Source organism: Schistocerca americana, chromosome 2 (assembly GCF_021461395.2).
Source record: "Schistocerca americana isolate TAMUIC-IGC-003095 chromosome 2, iqSchAmer2.1, whole genome shotgun sequence".
NCBI lineage: Eukaryota > Metazoa > Arthropoda > Insecta > Orthoptera > Acrididae > Schistocerca > Schistocerca americana.
This window is the reverse complement of record NC_060120.1, coordinates 330701301-330722031: the sequence shown is the minus strand read 5'-3', so window position 1 is coordinate 330722031 and position 20731 is coordinate 330701301. Positions and strand designations below refer to the sequence as shown.

At 38.7% G+C, this 20731-nt stretch overlaps 1 protein-coding gene across 1 annotated transcript in view; it reads right to left on the bottom strand.

Annotated features, from left to right (window-relative positions):
* Positions 1–20731, bottom strand: part of LOC124595996 (coatomer subunit delta) — a 118837-nt gene that overhangs the window by 5958 nt on the left and 92148 nt on the right. The window contains exons 8-10 of the mRNA XM_047134942.1: positions 17516–17664; positions 6260–6371; positions 5966–6167 (exon numbers count right to left, since the gene is read on the bottom strand). Of these exons, the coding sequence (XP_046990898.1) occupies positions 5966–6167; positions 6260–6371; positions 17516–17664 (463 nt within the window). The remainder of the gene's footprint in view (positions 1–5965; positions 6168–6259; positions 6372–17515; positions 17665–20731) is intronic.

The following is a 20731-nucleotide window of genomic DNA, read 5'->3' as shown; positions in this document are numbered from 1 at the left end:
ACGACTATCATCCACTCAGTCCCAAAAGAGAGCAAAGGGGAGATAAGTACAGAACTATTGCACAAACAGCATAACAAATGATGCTTATAATTTGCTAATAATAATAATAATAATAATAATAATAATATGCAGAATACTGGAAAACAAAACTGAGGATCTGTTACTTGGCTATTAGTTTTGCTACAGGAAGGTAAAGGCACGAGAGATGCAGTTCTGACATTGCACTTGACAATGGAAGCAAGAATTAAGAAAAATAAAACCATGTTCATAGGCTGCGTAAAGTTAGAAAAAAAAAAAAAAATTTGAAAATGTAAAATGGTGCAAGATGTTCGATATTCTCATGCAAGTAGGTGTAGGTTTTAGAAAATGATGGGTTATACATGGCCCAGTCACATTAATGTGACCATTGCTCATGTGTGAAGTCAGTATGCAATAACCACCCACAGACAGCAATGGTAGCAAGAGCAATGGAGGGTATATAAAGTGTGTTTGGGGGGGGGGGGGGGGGGGGGGGGAATGTGGAAAATAGAGCAGTCATTGTCATAATACGGAAGTAGAGTGATTTATCTGACATCCAAAATGGCATGGTCACTGACATTTGGACCAAAAGTGGTAGCATTTTTGAAATGGCCAAGTTTTTAAACTGTTCACATGACACCGTGGTTAAAGTACACTGTGCATGTCAAAATGGTGCTATCCAAAATCAACACTGATCCAACTGTGGTGCAGCGTAGGCCATGGATGACAGTGGTGAAAGATGGTTGCGGAAATGTGTACAGGCGAACAGATGTGCAACTGTTGAGCATCTGACCGCCCGGTGAACCAAGGGGCTACGAACAATGTCTCCTCAATGACTGTTCAGCGAACATTTATGCATTAGGCCTTCACAGCAAGCACCTGGTTCATGCGTCCATGGGAAATGCTGTTCATCAGCAATGATGGTTGGAATTTGCATGCCAATACTGCAGCTGGACATCCACTGAATGGAAATAGGCGGCCTTTTCAGATTAATCATGTTTTATGCTGTATACAGCAAGAAATATCTGAAAGCAGGCACTGTGCAACATTTATCAGAAAGGTCCAGGCCATAGGAGGGAGCATTATGGTCTTGGGAATGTTTTCATGGCATTCTCTGGGTGATCTTGTTATTCTGGAAGGCACAATGGATCAACAAAAGTATGCATCTATCCTTGGGGACCACATCCACTCCTACATAGCAGTTCGTTAGCCTCGACACAATGGTATCTACCCGCAGGATGACACATTGTGCCACACAGCTTGCAATGTACATGCATGGCTCTACGAGCATCATGGTGAGTTTAACATACTCCTGTGGCCACCAAATTCCAGCTGTTCATCCCATGGATCCTCAATGAAAATACCTAATGCTGCTGGCCATGGCTCTAGTGTTGGCATGGATTCACATCTCTGCCAGTACTTTCCAGAATCTTACTGTTTCTCTTTCTGCATGTTCTGCAGTGGTCTGTGCTGCAAAAAGGTCTTTATTCAGGCTTCTGACAGGTGATCACATTAATGTGTGTGGACAGTGCAAATGACACACACAAGAACTAAGAGGGGTAAGATAAGAATGGAAGACCAAGAACAAAGTGCGAGAACTGTAAAGTGTATTAGGCAGGGATGCAGTCTTTTGCCCCTACTGTTTAATGTATACACAGAAAAAGCAAAGACGCAAATAAAAGAAAGGATTGGACGGAAGAGGGACAAAAGTAATGAGGAGTAGTAGATATGAGTTTAGCGATAAACTTAACATCAAACTGGGGGACCATAAAGTAGACAAATTAAAGGGATTCTGTTATTTTGGAAGTAAAAAAAAAAAAAAAAAAAAAAAAACACATGATGGATGAATCGAGGAGGGCAAAGAGCAGAGTAGTACAGGCAGGCAGGGCACTGGCCAAAAGAAGTTTACTACTATCAAACATGACCTTAATTTGAGGAATATATTTCTGAGAATATAAGTTTGGAACACAGCTTTGTATGGAAGTGAATCACGGGCCATGAGAAAACTGAAAAAGGAGAATCAAACTATTTGAAATGCGCACGTACATATGGATGTTGAAAATCAGATGACTTGATAAGATAAGAAATAAGGAGGTGGTATACCGAACAACACAAGGAAAACATTGACAGAATGAAGGCATACGACAGGATATGTTTTAAGATATCAAGGAATAACTACGACAGTACTAGAGAGAGCTGCAGAGGGTAAAAACTGCAGGAGAAGATATAAAATATTCATGTATCATTTAAATTCCTTTTTTTATGTTTCTAAATATAAAACCATCTCTGCAAACTGACCCTGACAGGTCGTTCATTATTGGCTGACAGCTGTGTTATCCTCTGCCAATAGCACCATTTTGATGCGGCATGGTGTGTCAACATGCCACTCTCCTGGCTATGAAAGGCAGTCAAATGCAAACAAGGAAGATGGAAAAAAGTAAATAAACTGCTTATTCAAAAGTAATCACAACTAATACAATGGAAAATTTATCCCACTGCGAGACAAGATGGTCACTGCCTCCATGAGAAAATGTTTGCTGTTGCCTATGGAACCATGATCCTCTTCATCCAAAGTGAATCAACAGCCACAAATGTCTTCATCCAGGGCTCCAAAAATATTGAAATCACATGGGGAGCGATCAGTATGGACAGTATGGCATTTTATGTTCCTGTGTGAAAATGTTTCACCGTAGTGGGGCTACAGCTTCTCATGTAGTTTTTGGGATACAATTGTCATTTATACCTTTTGCAGTGGATGCACTACCGGCTCACTGACCCCCATATCATCTATATCATTGTCAAATCAAATCTGTGGCATGAATCATGGTTTGTAAAAATTCTTGCCTTGATCTGCTTATGTAGATTTTGATAATTCACTATGTTTTGCTTGTACCACTCTCCATACTAAGAGATTCTCAGGAGCCCTATCACAGCAGAGTCTTTACCATACTGTCCAATTTTCCTTAACAGAATGGCACTTAGTACTGCCACAAGCTATGTTGTATGCATTGTGTTGTTTGGTTTGCATTACTGGCTGCAATGTTGTGTGTCACCAGTTCAGATGTGATCACCAGCAATTATTTGTTATTTGCTGTGTATCATTTCTGAAAGTTTCTCAAAATTTCTTCTGTGTTATGGACTATTCAATATTTGTATAAACAGCAGCACACACTGTCTGATTCAGTTCTGTTCTTTTTGTGTGATAGTGCTTGTAATAAATGTGCTATCACTGTGAAGTGCTGTACCTCACTGACAACCCTGCAGCTTTAAGATTTACTGATTCTGTTTATGCCATGACAATACTACATCATGGCATTGACTGACTGTCAGACTGAAAAAGGAAAGAGAGAGAGGTAGAGTATGTCATAAATAAGTAATGACTGTAACACTTAGCCTCTTATCGTCTAAACCACATTTACTACAGAGAGTACAGTCTCTTAACACATGGTTGTTAAAGTTTAAAATGCACCTCCTATATAGGTAGTAACTTGGGATATCCTTGTGTCAGAAGCTTCATTTCCTCCACATTGGTTCTGTATCACTTTGGAATAAACGGCACTTCGAGAAAAATTTTCTGTTAATTACATTGTTGTCTCTTCTTTCTATCACAACAATAATATCAAAATAACTGGGGGAAGACCAAGTTCTGGCCGCTTTCTTTGGTAAACATGGTGCTTTTGTATGTGAAATGCTTATCTCTGTAATATTTGACACTAACGACTTCCACTCTGCTCCTGTTTTTGGACTTAAATCTTTTCCATACTACTGATTTTCACTGAATTTTTTTGGTGAAGTTAGATTCTGAGACACTAACTCTGAGCTGTTTCTGAATCCAGCACATCGTCTTTTGAAGAGTTAGTTTGGTATTTTAAGTACAGGAAAAGAATGCGTGATGCCACTGACATGTGTAAAGACTTTCTAGTTGAAACATTCTTACAATATGGAATGAATGAAGGAAATCAGATGGCAAAAGATGGTGGGTGAAGTGCGTTAAAAGCCTTTTTGTCTTAGTGTAAGGGATCACTTTATTGACTTATTTCTTCAATTATTCATTAATATCTTCCACGTGCCAAATGGCACAGCTGCCAGAACAATTAACATGTGAGAGACTGTTGTTTTTATTGTTCAAAGGGTGGCTCTGTCTATTTACTACAGAGTGGTTTACCTTTGTATGCTGAGATTACGTGGTCATAATTATGGCAGTCAAAACATCACATCCAATTTTTTACATATGACTGCAATTTCAATGAGGATGAGTATTGTTTTCATATGCTTCCAGCAGCTCTTTATGAGTCTCAGACTCCTTTATGAAAAACACGCTAATGAATTATTTGAACAAATATAACCTCTTCAGTGTAGCATAATTCAGTTTCCAAAGTAGAAGTATCAGTCACAGCAGAGTTTACGAATGTGATACTTGATGAACTACACGAGGATGAGTGTGTCACAGGTATATTTTTAGATCTATCAAAGACCTTTGAAGGCATTGACCATAAAACTGAGTGACAAGAATCATTAAGAGTAAGAGGAACTGCCAAGGACTGGTTCTGATCATGTCTGAAAAACAGCGTATGAAGTGTAGAAACTTTAAATTCAGCAAAATTTACCAGGTCCCAAGTATACTAACAAAGGACGCGACAGCATCTTAGGACCAATTGTTTTTATATACACCAGTGTCTTTCCATAGAACATTAAAAAGGTGGGAGGGGGTAATTAATTAGGAATTAATATTGACTATCAACTGATGTGCAATTAAAACACGGTCTTCAAGATGCAGAAAAGAGACATTAGAGTAATAACTACAAGTAGTAACAGAGCTCCCTGTGGCAGTCTGTTTAAATGGCTGAAGAATTTAGCTGCACTATGTGAGTACATCTAGCAATCTGTCATGTACATAGAGAAGAACATCAGCAATTGTTTTGTGAACAGTAACATTCACAGTCATAGAACAAGAGCATTTTCTACAAGAGAATAAAACTGTAGAATAAACTTTCCACCGAGACTAAAAAGAAGACAACTAACATCCAAATATTTAAGAAGTCAGTTAAAGCATACCTCTTACATGATTCTTACTATGAAATCAAGGCCTATTTAATGAGACAGAGTAGGGAACTGCAAAAAATTAATATTATTTTTAATAATAAATGTCATTCTGCAGTAAAGTGTCGTAATCAAATAATTCTTGCTGTAAAATCCTATGGCCATTATCTTTGATGGATAATTCTAACCTTTTCCCATTTGTGTGTGTGTGTGTGTGTGTGTGTGTGTGTGTGTGTGTGTGTGTGTGTGTGGTACCCTTTCAAATTATGATGATAAATCTGATATTTTGCAAGTGTTCATTGGATGAATAAACTAACTAACTAGCTATCACTCAGTCACTCCCACTGTATGTCATTGCTTGAAGTGAGAGTACTATGGAGCATGACTTTTGATGGACATGCCTTGAATGAAGAGCACTGATGTTCATATAGTTTACATACAGGAGCCATAAATGCCTAGGCAAGCCTACTCTAACTGAGGTGTGGCTGGTGCCACGGAAGTTAGTCTCTGTTGACTGCCACTTCCTGAAACCTGTCCAGTGCTATAATAATACAAGATTAGTAGCACTTTTCACCAACTCAATTACGAGAAGTGTTCACCACTTGGCATAAATCCACAAGCACACAGATATTACCTAAGGCTACAGATGTTGCAAGCATTTCTCACTCCATATGTGAAAAATTGTGAGTATGGCTGCCATTATTTAACCAAGGTGTTTTTGCGCTGAAATATCCTGATCATAATGTAAATGTGATGAGGTTTCAAGATTGCAATATAAATGTTATGAATTAAACTTATCAATATATACTTTGTGCAAATGTCGACTTAAATCTCATAAAACTTGTAAAAATTTGAAAAGAAAAAAAAAAAGAAAAGAAAAAAAAAAGTTATTACAGGGGAACAGTACCTTGATATCAGCATATGGACGTTTTGACACAAAATTTATGGATAAGGGAAAGAAATCTCCAGGTGTAGCAGTAGCACTAAACTCAAGGAAACCGGATTTATTTGACGAGTCTATTATGGGAAGAGTCCACAACAGCACATTCTTTCGAGGATCGTGAGTGTATTCACCATCACACTCGTTAACCACCGGGGTACACCCAATCCTGGAAGAAGGAAAAAAAGTATTATTCTAAAAGCAAAGCACTTTGCAGTAATTCAAAAAGTAAGCACATCATAAAATGAAAAATTTACGTACGGTAATGGAATGGTTATGCAGACGTCATTCAACTCCTTGTCTTCTGATTCTAGTTCATACTCAATATTCACATCACAACCCCCTTGTCCATTTTCAGATGGCCAACAGTTAACTATAACACACAACAACTATTACAATAAACCTGACAAAGTTAGACACACATTTGTTGAATTACAATCTCAGCTACATAACTTTGCATAAACTCACTGTTGAAATTTTGATTACTATCATTGGTAGATAGAAATATAAGGAACCATTAACTATAAAAACAAATAAATATAAAATGTGATCATTGAGCACTGAAATTCAAATTATTATGTGGAGCCACATATCAATATATTTATATTAAAGCACTTCACACCAAAATGACAAAAGAAACTGCAATTTAAAGCTGGAAATATATTCTGCTGACATTCGCAGAAAAAATGCATACAAAATGTCTTCCTGATGAAGCTGTTACTAGCCACTGCCATCAGATGCACATTAACACTATTCTGGCGGCATGATAAATTATACTTTCTGAGACAATATCAACATGTGAAAAGCCTGTGTTCATTTCAGGTACATGCACAACATAAGAATTCTTTATTAAGATAACCCGTCACGATTAATTCAGCTAAACATCAGCTGTTTTCCCTCTGTTTATTTGAAGCGCTGTTCCAACTTAAATGTGCACTGCAAGTAAAATGCCCAGAACAAGAAACCTGACTAGGAAAAAAAGGCTGCAGTGATTGACAATAAGTGGTCGCACTGAAGTGTTGTTCTGTGCAGTTCATGGTAGTTTGTTGAAATTCACAATTTATTTATGTCATGATGTTATCTGCTTATTACTGACACCCAAGAAAGTATTCATGAGTAACACTTTTCCCAGTTAAGTAACATCTTAAACAATTAAAGAAAAAGTGGTGTTTTTTTTTGGGAGGGGGGGGGGGGGGGGTGTATTCCAGAGCTGTTGAAAGAAAGAAAATAATATGTCTACATCTATATTCAGCAAACCACTGTGAAATGCATGGTAGATGGTACTTCTCATGTATCATTTGAAGGGTTTCTTCCTGTTCTATTTGCATATGAACTGAAGGAATAGTAGCTATGTAAAAGCTTCTGTATATGCTATAATTATTTTAATCTTGCCTTTGCTGACCTTATGGGAGCATTACATAAGTGGTTGCAGCACATTTCTAGAGTCCTCACGTCATGCTGGTTCTTGAAACTTTGCAAGGGGGCTATTACAGTATAGTTGTTACACATCTTCAAGTATCTGCATTTAGATTTTTCATTTCTACAACAGTCTCCCATGAGTCAAAATAAAGCTATTACCATTAAAGCTGTTCTCCTCTATGTATGTTCAAAATTCTTATTAGTCATATTTTGTGAGGGCTCACATTTTAGTTACTTTTTAAGATGGCTCATGCAAAAGCTTCTTTAACAGTCTTCTTAGTAGACCAATTGCATTTTCCCAGTATTTTACTAAGGAAGTCTGCCACCTGCTTTACTCACAGCTGAGCCTATATGATTCTTTCATTTGACCTTAAATTGCAACATAAAGTTGTTGAACATATATTGGTCAGCTAATTCTGCTTTTCACATATCCTCATGGAATCCTTTGGTCCTTCAGGGTTTATGATATATCCAATCAAGATGAAGCACCCTCCAGTTTTTAGCCTCTTGTGTTACTGACAGGATGTCAATGCGTTTATGGGCTCAGCCAAACCTGAGATTGTTTTGTAATGTCAGCATGCTTTTCAATGTTTCATAAATACATGTAATTTCCCTGTACTTATCTGTTCTGCAGCATAAGGCTCATGAAGCATTAAGTCTCTTTTCATTATTGCTTAGTTTCCTCTTCGCATTTTAATAAATATATTCAAGTTCATGAATTTTATACTAATCTTGTTGGTGCAATGGCATGTAAGTCAACAAAGATGTTTCACTCCAAGCCTTATGTCCTTCTCCCCATCCCAGTTCCCTCCCCCAGATCACAGTTTCTGGTGCATTTTCATCTGTACACCCTCCTATCATGACACTGCAATAGTCTAATTTTTATCCTGCATATATGTGGTGCATTATCTAACAAAACTACAGTGGCTGCCCCTCTGTAGTTTTCGTTATAGGCTTAACGAAGTCAGCATGTATTAATAATTTTTTAAGTGCATTAAGAATTTTATATATTTCACGTAATTCTTTCTTCTATAGTGTTAGATTTGACAATGCTCCATGTTACTGGCTCTCATCTGTATGAATTTCAATTGATCTGTGACTTTCCCAATATGCTCCCCAAGTCATCCCTTTCATGCCCTTCCCATCAGCCCTCAAAATATTAATCACACAATTTATTAAATATTTTTCTAATACTATTTCTGTTATTAATATGTCCATCTACTTTTAATGCAGGCTTTTAATGAAACTACAGTTATACAACTACACTGCCTGGTGATATTGTCGCAGAAGGAAGGACCAATGTTGCAGAAGAAGCCAAGTAGCACTGTGGTGTAGTGGGTATGATACTAAACTGTTGCATGAAGGGTCAAGAATTCAAAACTCACCTGAACCGTAAAATTTTAATTTCTATCTTCGGTTCAATTACATTCTAGAAGTATCCACAAATGGCAAGAATCATTTTACTGGAATGTTCTGTATGTGTTCTCGCCAGAGGCAGTTAGCTCCGCGCTATTGTATGTGCAAGTGCTGAATAAACCTTCGTTAAGTGAAGTTAGTGTTTGTCATTCATCTAATTAAGCCTCCTTCTACATGACATTATTCTGATGGAGACGCTGGGTATTGGAACTTGTGATGGTGCACATTATCGATGACACAGTGGCTTCCATCAGGCTACAACAGAGCCGCCGTTTACGTGGCAAGAAACCCGAGTTCGAGTCATATTCAACAGATCGCAATCTATCGGAGACAGAAGAAGAAGAGGACGTTACAATGACAGAAATTGTGTGCGACCACATGAGACATCCTTCCGGGCTCTCTGGTGATGATGGCCAAGATCCAAACAAGTGACTGAAGGTATATGAGCGTATAGCCAAATTTAACAAATGGGATGACACCGTGTGTTTGGCTAATGTGTTTTTCTACTTGGAGGGCACTGCCACGCAATGGTATGAGAAAAACGAGGAGAAGTTCACAAGCTAGGAAGTATTCCAGGTGGAACTGCACAAGAATTTCAATGACACACAACGACAGAAGTGCAAGGCTGAAGATAAACTAAAGTGCAAGGCACAGCATCCAGGAGAAACTACCGCATCCTATATTCAAGACGTCTTGGAGCTGTGTACAATAGTGAATCCTAGAACAAAGGAGGAAGGTAAGGATGCACATCTCATGAAGGGTGTTGCTGAGGATATGTATCAAGCCCTTCCCGACGGTGGTTTTGACAGCATATGACTTCATAAAATGGTGCCAGTATATCGAGACAGTGCATCAAAAAAGAATTACATGCAAGAAGTTTGAATGGCTTCCAAATGTCATATCAATGCCTGCGATGGAGGAAGCAACTGATTTCACAAGTGTTCTTCATAAGATAGTGAGAGAGGAAGTTCAGAAGGCACTTGGATTGCACGGCGAGCAAAAAACCGAGACACTTCAAGAAGTCATAAGGGAGGAAGTGGAACAGATATTGAACCCAATTTCTCATCCTTCATTTCCCTTTAAAATGCCTTTCCACTGCGGACGACAGGGACATGTGGTGCGCTACTGTCGAGAAAGGCGGCGGGTATTTAATGACGGTCGTGCCAGAAGACAGCAGACCAATCTTAGCTGACGGCAACTCCGGGACGACGAAGATGAACAAGAAGATGTGGGTACAGGACGACATAGGTCACTCGCCGCAGGCTAGCCACTGGAGAGTACGCTCCCCAACACATTAATCAAGGTCTCCATTGCTCTTTAGAAGCTCCAGCCGATCACCTAGCCGCTACAACCTGGAAAACTTAAGGGTGTGACCTTCCTTGGAGGCGAGGCCGCTGAAGAGAAAAATCCTCCGCCATCGATCACTACAAAAATAATAGGAAACTATGTCGATATCCTCATGGCTGGCCAACCAGCCCAAGCTCTTGAGGACTCTGGAGCATCATATTCAGTCATTTCGGAGAAGTACCATCGCCAGTTGCAGAAAACCGAATTTGTCGACAACAAAACATCTCTGCTGAAGGCGGCTAATGGGAAATATGTAAAAACTACAGGAAGATGTGTCATTCATGTGGGTATAAGTGCCATACACAGCCCTTAGAATTCGTCATCTTACAAGAATGTAGTCATGACGTCATTCTCAGATGGGACTTTTTGAAAGCTTCTCAGGCAATTACAGATTGTGGTCGCTCGAAGATTATGCTAGACGAAATGAGATACTGTGGACAGGAAGATGCGCATCCGAGTGTGTGGAGACTATGTGTGCTGGATAAAATGATCATTCCTGCAGTCAGTGCTAGAAAGGTAACTGTCACATGTCATGCCACGCATCAACCCATGGATCTTGTAGTGGAATGTAAGAGAAGCATACCACTAAAGAATAACTTAGTCATCCCAGCCTCTGTTGTCTCATTTAAGAATGGATTCGGTGAACTGTTGAAAGTTAACTGTCGCCGAGAACTGCAGATCCTTCCAAGACGCGTGTGCATAGCAAACACTGAGCCGTTACTTGAAAAACAGATGAGCTTCATAAAAACCTCCCATGCCAAGTCTGTGGGTGAAATTAGTGCTACCACTAAGAGACAAGATCTTTTAGCTTGATTATCACCAGATCTCACTAAGGAACAACAGAAGAACCTACTTGCCATTCTTCAAGATTTCTCTGAATGCTTCAATACACAGGTGAAGAGCAAATTAGACAAATCAATGGTGAAGCACCGCGTTAGTACTGGAGACCATCAATCAATACACCGGAGAGCATACCGTGCGTCAGCAATGGATCAAATAATTTGCGACCAGGTGGAGAAAATGATGAAGAATGACATCATTCAGTCTTCGCAGAGCCCATGGTTGTCATTAGTGGTCCTCGTCAAGAAGAAGGATGGCAGTTGGCACTTTTGTGTTGATTACAGAAAGCTTAATAAGATAACTAAAAAGGACATTTACCCTCTTCCACGAATTGACGATACACTAGATTGTCTGAAGGGGGCTAAGTGTTTCTCAAACTTGGACACGTACTCGGAATACTGGCAAATCAAAGTAGATGAGGCTGATCATGAGAAAATTGCATTCATAACCCCTGAGGGCCTGTATGAGTTTAAGGTAATGCCATCTGGTTTGTCTAATGGCACCAGCAACTTTTGAATGGATGATGGATAATCTTCTGAGGCAACTGAAGTGGACAATAAGTGTTTGTTATTTAGATGAAATTATAGAGTTCTCAGACACATTTGATGAACATATAAAAAGACTGGGGGCCATTCTTAAGTGTCCCCAACAAGGCAGACAAACTTAATCCAAGAAAGTAACTCTTTGGAGCAAAAGAAATCAAAATACTTGGACACCCTGTGTCAAACGAAGGTGTGTGGCCAGACCCAGAAAAGGTGAAATCTACAACGGAATCTCCTAAGAGTATTAGAGATGTGAGAAGCTTCTACAGATCATGTTCTTATTACCATCGTTTTATCAAAGCCAGGCCACTCAAAGAGTTGTTAAAAGCTGATGTTAAATTTATCTGGGGTGGTGCTCAACAAGATTCTTACGATGTGGTGCGAAAAGCTCTGACGAATGACACTGTATTTGGTCTGTATAATGAGAAAGCACCTACAGAACTACAAACAGATGCCAGCGAGTATGGGATCAGTGCTGTTCTGCTGAAAATTTCGGATGGAAAAGAGAAGGTTACAGCCTATGCCTCTAGGTCACTTACAAAAGCCAAGAGAAACTACTCAACTACAGAAAGAGAATGTCTTGCTGTGATCTGGGCCATGTGCAAGTTTCGACAGTATCTCTATGGAAGGCCATTCGTTACACGTTACACAACATCATTCACTTTGTTGGTTGACAGGTGTTAAGGATCCAACAGGACGACTCTCCAGGTGGGCACTATGTCTTCAAGAGTATGACATTACTATAGTGTACAAACGTGGAAGAAAACACCAAGATGCCAACTGTCTCTCAAGAAACCCTGTGCAAGACCATCAGGACTTTGATGAAGATAGTGTCTGTCTCGCTGCACTCCAGGGTTTCTCTGCTGAGCAGGAGGAGGACACCAAGACATCTCAAATTATACTTGCATTAAATTGGTCAGAGGATGTGAAAGGACAATTTAAGGTACTTAATGGATTACTTTGCAAGAAAAACTTTGATCCATTTGGAAAGTGGTGGCTACCAGTGATCCCTAAACACATGCGCTTAGACATTCTACAGAAATTCCATAACACACCTGAGGCCGGACATTTAGGATTTATTAAGACATACAATAGGATCCGCAAGAGATTTTTCTAGCCAGGTTTATTTAGGAGTGTCCATCACTATGTGTCGCACTGTTGAGAGTGCCAGAGGAAAAAGGCAGTTCCTCAGAAACCACCTGGCCAACTCATACCAATTCTACCAGCCGAAACGCCTTTCCAGCGTGTTGGGATTGACCTCCTCAGACAATTTTCAACGTCAGCTAGTGGCAATAGATGGATTATTGTTAGCACTGAGCACTGATTATCTGATGCGCTATGCCATTACAAAAGCCGTGCAAACAGCCAAAGCATTCGAGGTAGCCAAATTCATCGTGGAAGACATTGTATTAAAACATGGTGCCCCAAGGTCGTTAATTATGGATTGAGGAAAAGTTTTTCAATTGAATCTTGTGACAGAGATAAACCATCGGCGCAACATTACTCATCACATGACTACTGTCTACCATCCGCGAACTAATGGGCTTATTGAATGCCTTAATAAGACCTTCGCCGACATGCTATCAATGTTCGTCAATGTTGAGCAGAGCAACTGAGATGAGGTGCTGCCTTTCGTGACATTTGCCTACAACACCACCAAACAAGACACCACAGGATTTACGCCATTTTTCCTGGTGCGTGGGTGGGAGGCAACTACGATGATGGACAATGTGTTTCTGTTACATCCTGATGACGTGGACGACGACTACATTGGCCAGATGTTAATCAGAGCTGAGGAATCTCGGCAGTTAGCTCGACTCTGCACGCTGCAGGCTCAAGAAAACGATCGCCGAAGGTATGACGCGTGCCACAGCCCTGTTGTCTACCAACCTAATGACCTTGTCTGGATCTTCACTCCTGTTTGGAAGGTTGGTCTCTCTGAGAAGCTCCTCAGGCGATTGTAAGACAGCTGTCTGATGTTACTTATGAAGTTGAAGATTTCAACCCAGACACAAGGCGATGAAAGATCAGAGATACGGTCCATGTTCTTTGAATGAAGCCCTATAAGGATCCTGCAACCCAGCCTAAATTTGAAGCTCCAGTGACTGGCAACAAGTGGAAATGTGACGAAGAGCATAGTGGCAAAAGAAGTTGTAAGAAGACCACCACTAGGGCAAGAATCAATCATTGGGAGTCGGAGTATGCAGGACCGATGACTCGTTCTCACACTAGGAGAACGTAACACTGAGACATTGTTCTCGTAAGGAGGGAGCAATGTTGCAGAAGAAGCCGAGTAGCACCGTGGTGTAGTGGGTATGATACTAAACTGTTGCATGAAGGGTTGTGAGTTCAAAACTCACCTAGACTGTACAATTTTAATTTCTATATTTGGTTCGAGTACATTCTAGAAGTAACAACAAATGGCAAGAATAATTATACTGAAATGCTCTATAGCTGTGTATATAACGTATGTATTCTTGCCAGAGGCAGTTCGCTCCGCGCTCTTGTATTGCAAGTGCTGAATAAACCTTTGTTAAGTGAAGTTAGTGTTCATCATTCATCTAATTACGCCTTCTTCTACAAGACCATATGTACTGGCAGTTATACTTTTTGAAACAGCCAAAGTTTAGCATTAGTGTCCAGAATGTAATTATGTAACAGAATACTATGTATTTAGGCATTTTGTACGGTATGCAAACTTAATTTCAAATGTTGTTACTCTTAATGCCATGTATATGTTCTGCTTGCACTTTCATGGCAATTATGTTTCGTTTGGAATATGTTCTGACGATGGGTTACACCTGAAACCTGTCAGCAAATACAATTTTTAACAACAAGTGATCTGTTGATTTTGGCGACCTAAAAAAAAATAGTGATATGAACCACCCTTAGACACTCCATTTTATATTCCTGCAAATTGTTACACTCGGGTATTTGTACGAGTTGACTGATTCCACTTGTGACTCATTACTATTGGAGTTAAAGGATACTAATACTCTGTATTTTGTGAATTGCACAATTTTTCAGTTCTGAATATTTACAGCATGGCTGCCAAGACTTCAGTTCTTTAGCCATGCCTTGGCCCGTGCGCCGTAGCATTTAGTTGAACAGCACGTTTCCCACTACTGGCACGCCGCACTGTCTGAGTGGGAAGATAGTGAAGAAGGGTGAATGGCAAACACGCTGTATTTAAATGGCAATACTGTTGTACTGTGTATAGCTTTGTTTCATATTTCTCAACAACATACATCACAAATGAAACAAATTTTCAGTACTACTCGCTTCGTTTGGCACACTGAAGATACCTCATAATTTTTATCTCATACAAACAATAGGCATACAGATGGAGACAATTTCACAGGCTTTTGCACTCAGGTTCCCATGCAATGGTGACTTATTTAGTTTCATAATCGAAAAAAGCCTTTCACACACATATTTTGATAGAAATATTTTATCCCATTTGCAAAATCATCATGGAGATGTGGAAACTGTACCTGAGGAAAACAATGTAGACACCCACGATAGTTTTAACATAATAGGACTTGTCTTTAAAACAGGAATTACACTGCAGATCAGTCAGTTATATGTGCTTGTGGACAGGGGCACTTTCAATTAAATCAGCAAACAGTTCAAAAACAGATGTAAGGTTGGTAGTGCCCTTAAAAATGGTTGGCAGTGCCCTTAAAAACATTTAGAAAACTATCATCAGAATTCTTTCAAACCTCGCATTTTCTTTCATGTGTATAAGCTTAGGGAACTGGATTGTGTTTTTTGTCAGAATTTCTCTCTTATACAAAACAATTTTAATTTTAAATGCAAATGCAACAAATGACAAATAAGTTTATTTCACATCCCAATGTCTTACTATGGGCAGCATGCAGTCTTATTTACTTAAAATGTGAGGGCTGCAATCCATTCCAGATGTTCTAACTCTTGTTTCTGCACTCCTCCTTCCTTCATACATTCAACAGTAGCAGGCTTTAAATCGAACAATCATTCCAGACACACCCCTCATCTTAACCAACATACTTTGCAGTAATATATAAAGTCTCCATACTTTTAATTTAGCTACATTAAAAACTGTTGCAACAGACAGTAGAGTAATGCGACTTTAGAAGTTCAATTTAATTTCTTCACCCGGCCCATACCTGCAAATTTGGCACAAAGTACTACAATGAATCCAGCCTGTTGATTGCTGTAATTTCTTGCTATTCATTGTCAAATAAGTGTTTTAATTCTTTCCTGCGTGGTATTCTAATGTCCTTTGCAACTGCATAATAGATATTGGGAGTTGTTACCCTCTTTTCTGTCATTCACATTAATTATTAATGATCTGTGTTGATATGTAGCTTGACCTGTCTCTTTTTGTGCAGACACTGGACCTGTGAATGTCCATCATACCCCCATGATACCATGAACAAACAGCAAAGGGTAAACAGTGCTGACGCCATGATTCTGCTGAACTGAAGAGAATCGTTGCCGGCCGAAAAATGTTGCATCGCAATACTAAATGAAATGTTGCGTTGTACTGGGTACTTCCCAGAAGGAATGAGCAAATCTGGGACAGGCCGGGCCTTGGCCTGCCCGAGCTCCCCACACACTATGTCCTTGTGAAGTTTAGCTCACCGAGACTGGCCCTGATTTAAAGGGAAGTTGCCAATCTTGGATATTGGATTGCAGCTTTGCAGATTACTGTTGCTACCACCCTTCTTTACACACTTGCGACCAGTGGTTTCTTCAAACCACCAGGCACAATTTTTTGTTCGAGGCTCCTACGGTATGTTGTGGCTAAAATGGGGCTCAATCTGCTGCAACTTTTCTATAGAATCTCATAGTTTCTATCGGTCTGTTGGCCTTGTTCAATTTTAGCAATTTCAGTTTTTTCTTAACACCACTAATACTAATCTATATATTCCTCATATCTGCTGTGGTGTGTTAATTAAAGTGGGGCAGTACTCTTGTATCTTGAAATGGAAGTTCTGTATTCCTTTTTAAATGAACATTTGAAAATGCAGTTCTGCATTTGTTCTTTCACTTTGTTAATCTCAGTTCTGGTTCCTGTGTAATTCGCGAGTATATAGCGAGAATACAGTATCACTGATAGCCTTCAAACACAACCAGAACTTCTGTGGGTTTTGTAAAAGAGATTCTGATAAGATTCTGATACTGAAATCACTGACGCGTTCATGCATCACCCTTTGGCAACCAAACACATTTCATTCAGTATCTCTTTATTTACAACTCTATGATTTGTTTTACACCTACTGTGCTAATTAATGTTTACAATGCCATGTTTTGCACAAAGTGCATTATACATGTTTTATGCGAATGTCAAGGTTTGTGACAGAGTGCAGAGTTCTCCTCCAATATCTGCTGCCTAAATACATTTTTCTGACAGTATCTGCATCCTTTTTGATCGTTTTCCAACCCCTTTTTAAGAAAAATTTCTCTGCAAATCTTAACATGGATTTCATTACTGCAATCCGTTTTTCAATAGCTCTCGAGTGCTATAAAAAGAGGAACATTTTCATTACAAGAGAACTAGAAAAAAGATAGTTGCCACAACAGCTCATTGGTAAAAAGTTATGAGCATCGGATCGTACAGCAAGTTACTTGTTTCTTTGTATATTGTCTCTGTCACAAACCTTCTTTTCATATCCCAAGTTATTTATGATCTGTCTAGGATGTCCATGTTTTATCAGGCATCTTGCATACAACTGAAGCATGTTTACAAGTTCAACAATCTTTTTTCCTTATATATTAGATATTATTCTCATTTCCAGAATGAAAAGAAATTTTTTTACAAATACTATGCTAATGAGATATGCTAATAATCATGGGAGATCCATATCACCTTTAATTTCAGAATCTCAACTCAACATTACACTATAAGTGATACACGAAACATTACAAAATGTAAATACAGCAAATGCATCAACAAATTGATCCTTACTGGAGAGTGGTATGTTGCTTTCTTCCTGAGACTGGAATCTCCATTTGAGAACACCAACATCCGTATGCAAAGGAAAAGGCTTAGAGGGATTCTTTAGGCCAATCTGACACTTGTTCTTGAACAACTCTTTGTCCAAATTGGGATGAGGTCTACAAGGGAAAAAAATTAAGTTTCATCATCTTGTCATGAGAGATTTTTTTCATACATCTTAAATGTCACTTTCTGCCTTGAAAGTAACTCTTCTGCATGCATTAATGCAAGCGCCACCTCACACATTCAAAATGCACAATTTCACTATATCATGTCATTACTCAAGCAATGGAAACAGTTCATGCTGCTACTTATATCAAATATAGGTAGTTGAATTAAGGCCCCAATATCAATAAGCAACATGTAAATGTGTATGGAACAACATGATAAGAGTTTATCAGGTTGCTACCATGTGACATTTCACATAAAATACATGGGTTTGTATTTAAAATATATCATCAGCCAACAAAGAGAAGAAACACAAAGTAGTAAAAAGAAAAGGGAAGATCAGTTGTTAATGCCCCAACAATGGCAAAGTCATTAAAGATGGAGTGCACACTGGCACTGGGGAATGTTAGGAAGAAAAAATTACCGCCTTTGTTCCTAAGGAACCATTTCGGCATTTACCTAAACACTGAAACTTGAACTTTTTGTACATCTATAACTGTAGCAGAAGTCAAATTAACTGTAGTGGCAGAGCTACCCCTTTCTTCTATTTTAACATATTGTTACACTCCAAAAAAAAAACTTTATTTATAAAAAGAACATCAAACTGAATCATACATTATTTCATTTGTGACGAGATTTATTTTAGGATAACAATACTATAGAAAATAAAATTATGTTTTCACATAACCACGATTTCCGAACACAAACAATGTGTTCATGTATATCATATGCTACCTTCTTGCATTCCAACACAATGCACTGCTGTCTGCATTTATCACTCACTGGTTTTGTTTTCAGTATTTGACGCACTGCTGATCACAGCACAGGAAACACATTTTCACATGTATTATTCACTTGTTCATGTCTTAGACCTTGATTCAAATCTTGCAGAAACTACTTACAGCTGATAACTTTTCTTGTAATTGCTCTGAAGTGAATCTATGAATTTATTTCAGCCAAGTCCAACATGTTGCAAAATACTTATACTGAAGCTGCTATCGTAGAGTATTTTCCAGCTATTTGGTCCAGTACATCCACTCCACATCTCATTTTATTAAAAAAAAAAAAAAAAAAAAAAAAAAAAAAAAAAAAAAAAAAAAATAATAATAATAATACAATAATAATAATAATAATAATAATAATATTCTATGGTTTCTGGTAGACATTTTGAATCATTCCCAAGTGTACTGAGAGCAAGAACATATTTATTTTTCTTGCCTTGATAAAAAGACAATGCTGCATCTCCAAGATTCATCACAGCAGTTACAAACAGTGAAGCTTATGACATGTTACTGATGTACCTCTCTCCTCAAACGTTTTACTGTAATCCACTAGGCTTATATCCTTATTTTTCAATATTTCAGTCATGTGCAAAGACATGAAAAAATTATCTGATCTTACATTCCTTCCACTTCTACAGAATGATGTCATAAGCTTCAGGACGATGTATTCGGAAGAGTTTGATTCAGTCATCAATGTTCATCCTTTGCCAGACATGGAAATCAAATCAACAAATATATGGTGTTTACATCTGCTGCCAACAAAAAGCAATGCTAAATTTATCTGGATAACTAGCCACGTACTGTGTAAATTCTGAGGCTTTAGTGGGGAAAGAGCTGTTTATTAATTGTGATGTTCTGTCCTGGACTGTACTGCAGCAAACAATTTTCAATTAAATGAGTCTTTACTTCAGACAGCAAAGTAAACTTGTCAGTTATCAAAGTGCAAAAAATTCATAATGTCTCCATCTCTCTCTCTCTCTCTCTCTCTCTCTCTCTCTCTCTCTCTCTCCACTGCATTGTGAAAGAACTGTTGTCCGCAGCCTTTTGACCATGTGACCTATCAATTTCTAGTTCCTCCACATAAAGAAACATAATACACCACCTGTTGTTTCCAAGTTGCCACTGGGCTCCTCTCTCTGTGCACAGCTTTATAGGTTTTAGCATAGTGTCACATTTGAACAGCTGCTAAGAACTAGCAGAGCTGTGAATTTGATGGTTCTCTTCTAAAAGTGGTGTTGGTCTGCTGTCTGTCACAAAACCTTTTGCTTTTGCAGCCTGTAAGGTGCATTCAAGATTCAACTTCAAAGCCACCAATTCTGACTCGCCTCTTCCAAATAGTCCACAGAAAATGGTATAGGTAACTGCCAACTACCTCTTCCACTGTTTTCCTCTGTTGTATTGATTAACACACCTTCTGAATGACATGCTGGTTTTGGCAAAGGTATTTGTCTTGCTTCTACAAAAGTAATTTGATTCAGCACCATCTTGAATATCATTATCACTGCTAGTTTCTGCTTGCCTTTCAATTTCACCACCTTTCAACTACCTCTGATGCCAGCTGCAGCTGTTCTATGTATTTCATTCCTTCCTTATCTGACAACTTAAAAGCCATTTTCAATACGTGCTTCATGACTTGCACACGAGCAAGCATTCAGGATGTAACAAGACAGAATAATCAACTCAGAGCTTCAGACTAACAAAATTCTAAAACTTTCAACTGAACAATTTCTGCATTTCTAGTGTGAAGAGACTTTGGAAAACCTAAGCCTGTATGATCTGAACAACCATCCTCCCAGTGTAAGTCCAATATTTTCGTCATTGCACTTCCACTCATTATACAGTAATAAACATATCACTTTACATGGATCAGAATGCTGGCAACAAAGGCCAATGTTTCATTGTCTGTCTTATATGTGCACGCAATATGGCTGTGGCAGCAAACCGCTGCACTATTTCGTACTGTATCTGCTCAAATTTCCCGTTATGTGCAGTACTGAGTTCACCTTGTAGGAATGTCAAAGTTTTGTTATTTTTCTGTGTACTTTTGTTACTAGTTTCAGAATTCCATTCTGTCAAACAAAAAAATTTGCACAGATACTCCAAGCCACAGTACAATAACATACCACACCAGTTACGTTAGTGGCAGCCACTGTTGTTTGCGTTTGACTCTGGTAACCGAGACTTGAAGCAGAGCAATATGACAATGGTGAGCAGAAGAAAATGTGCAACCTAGCTC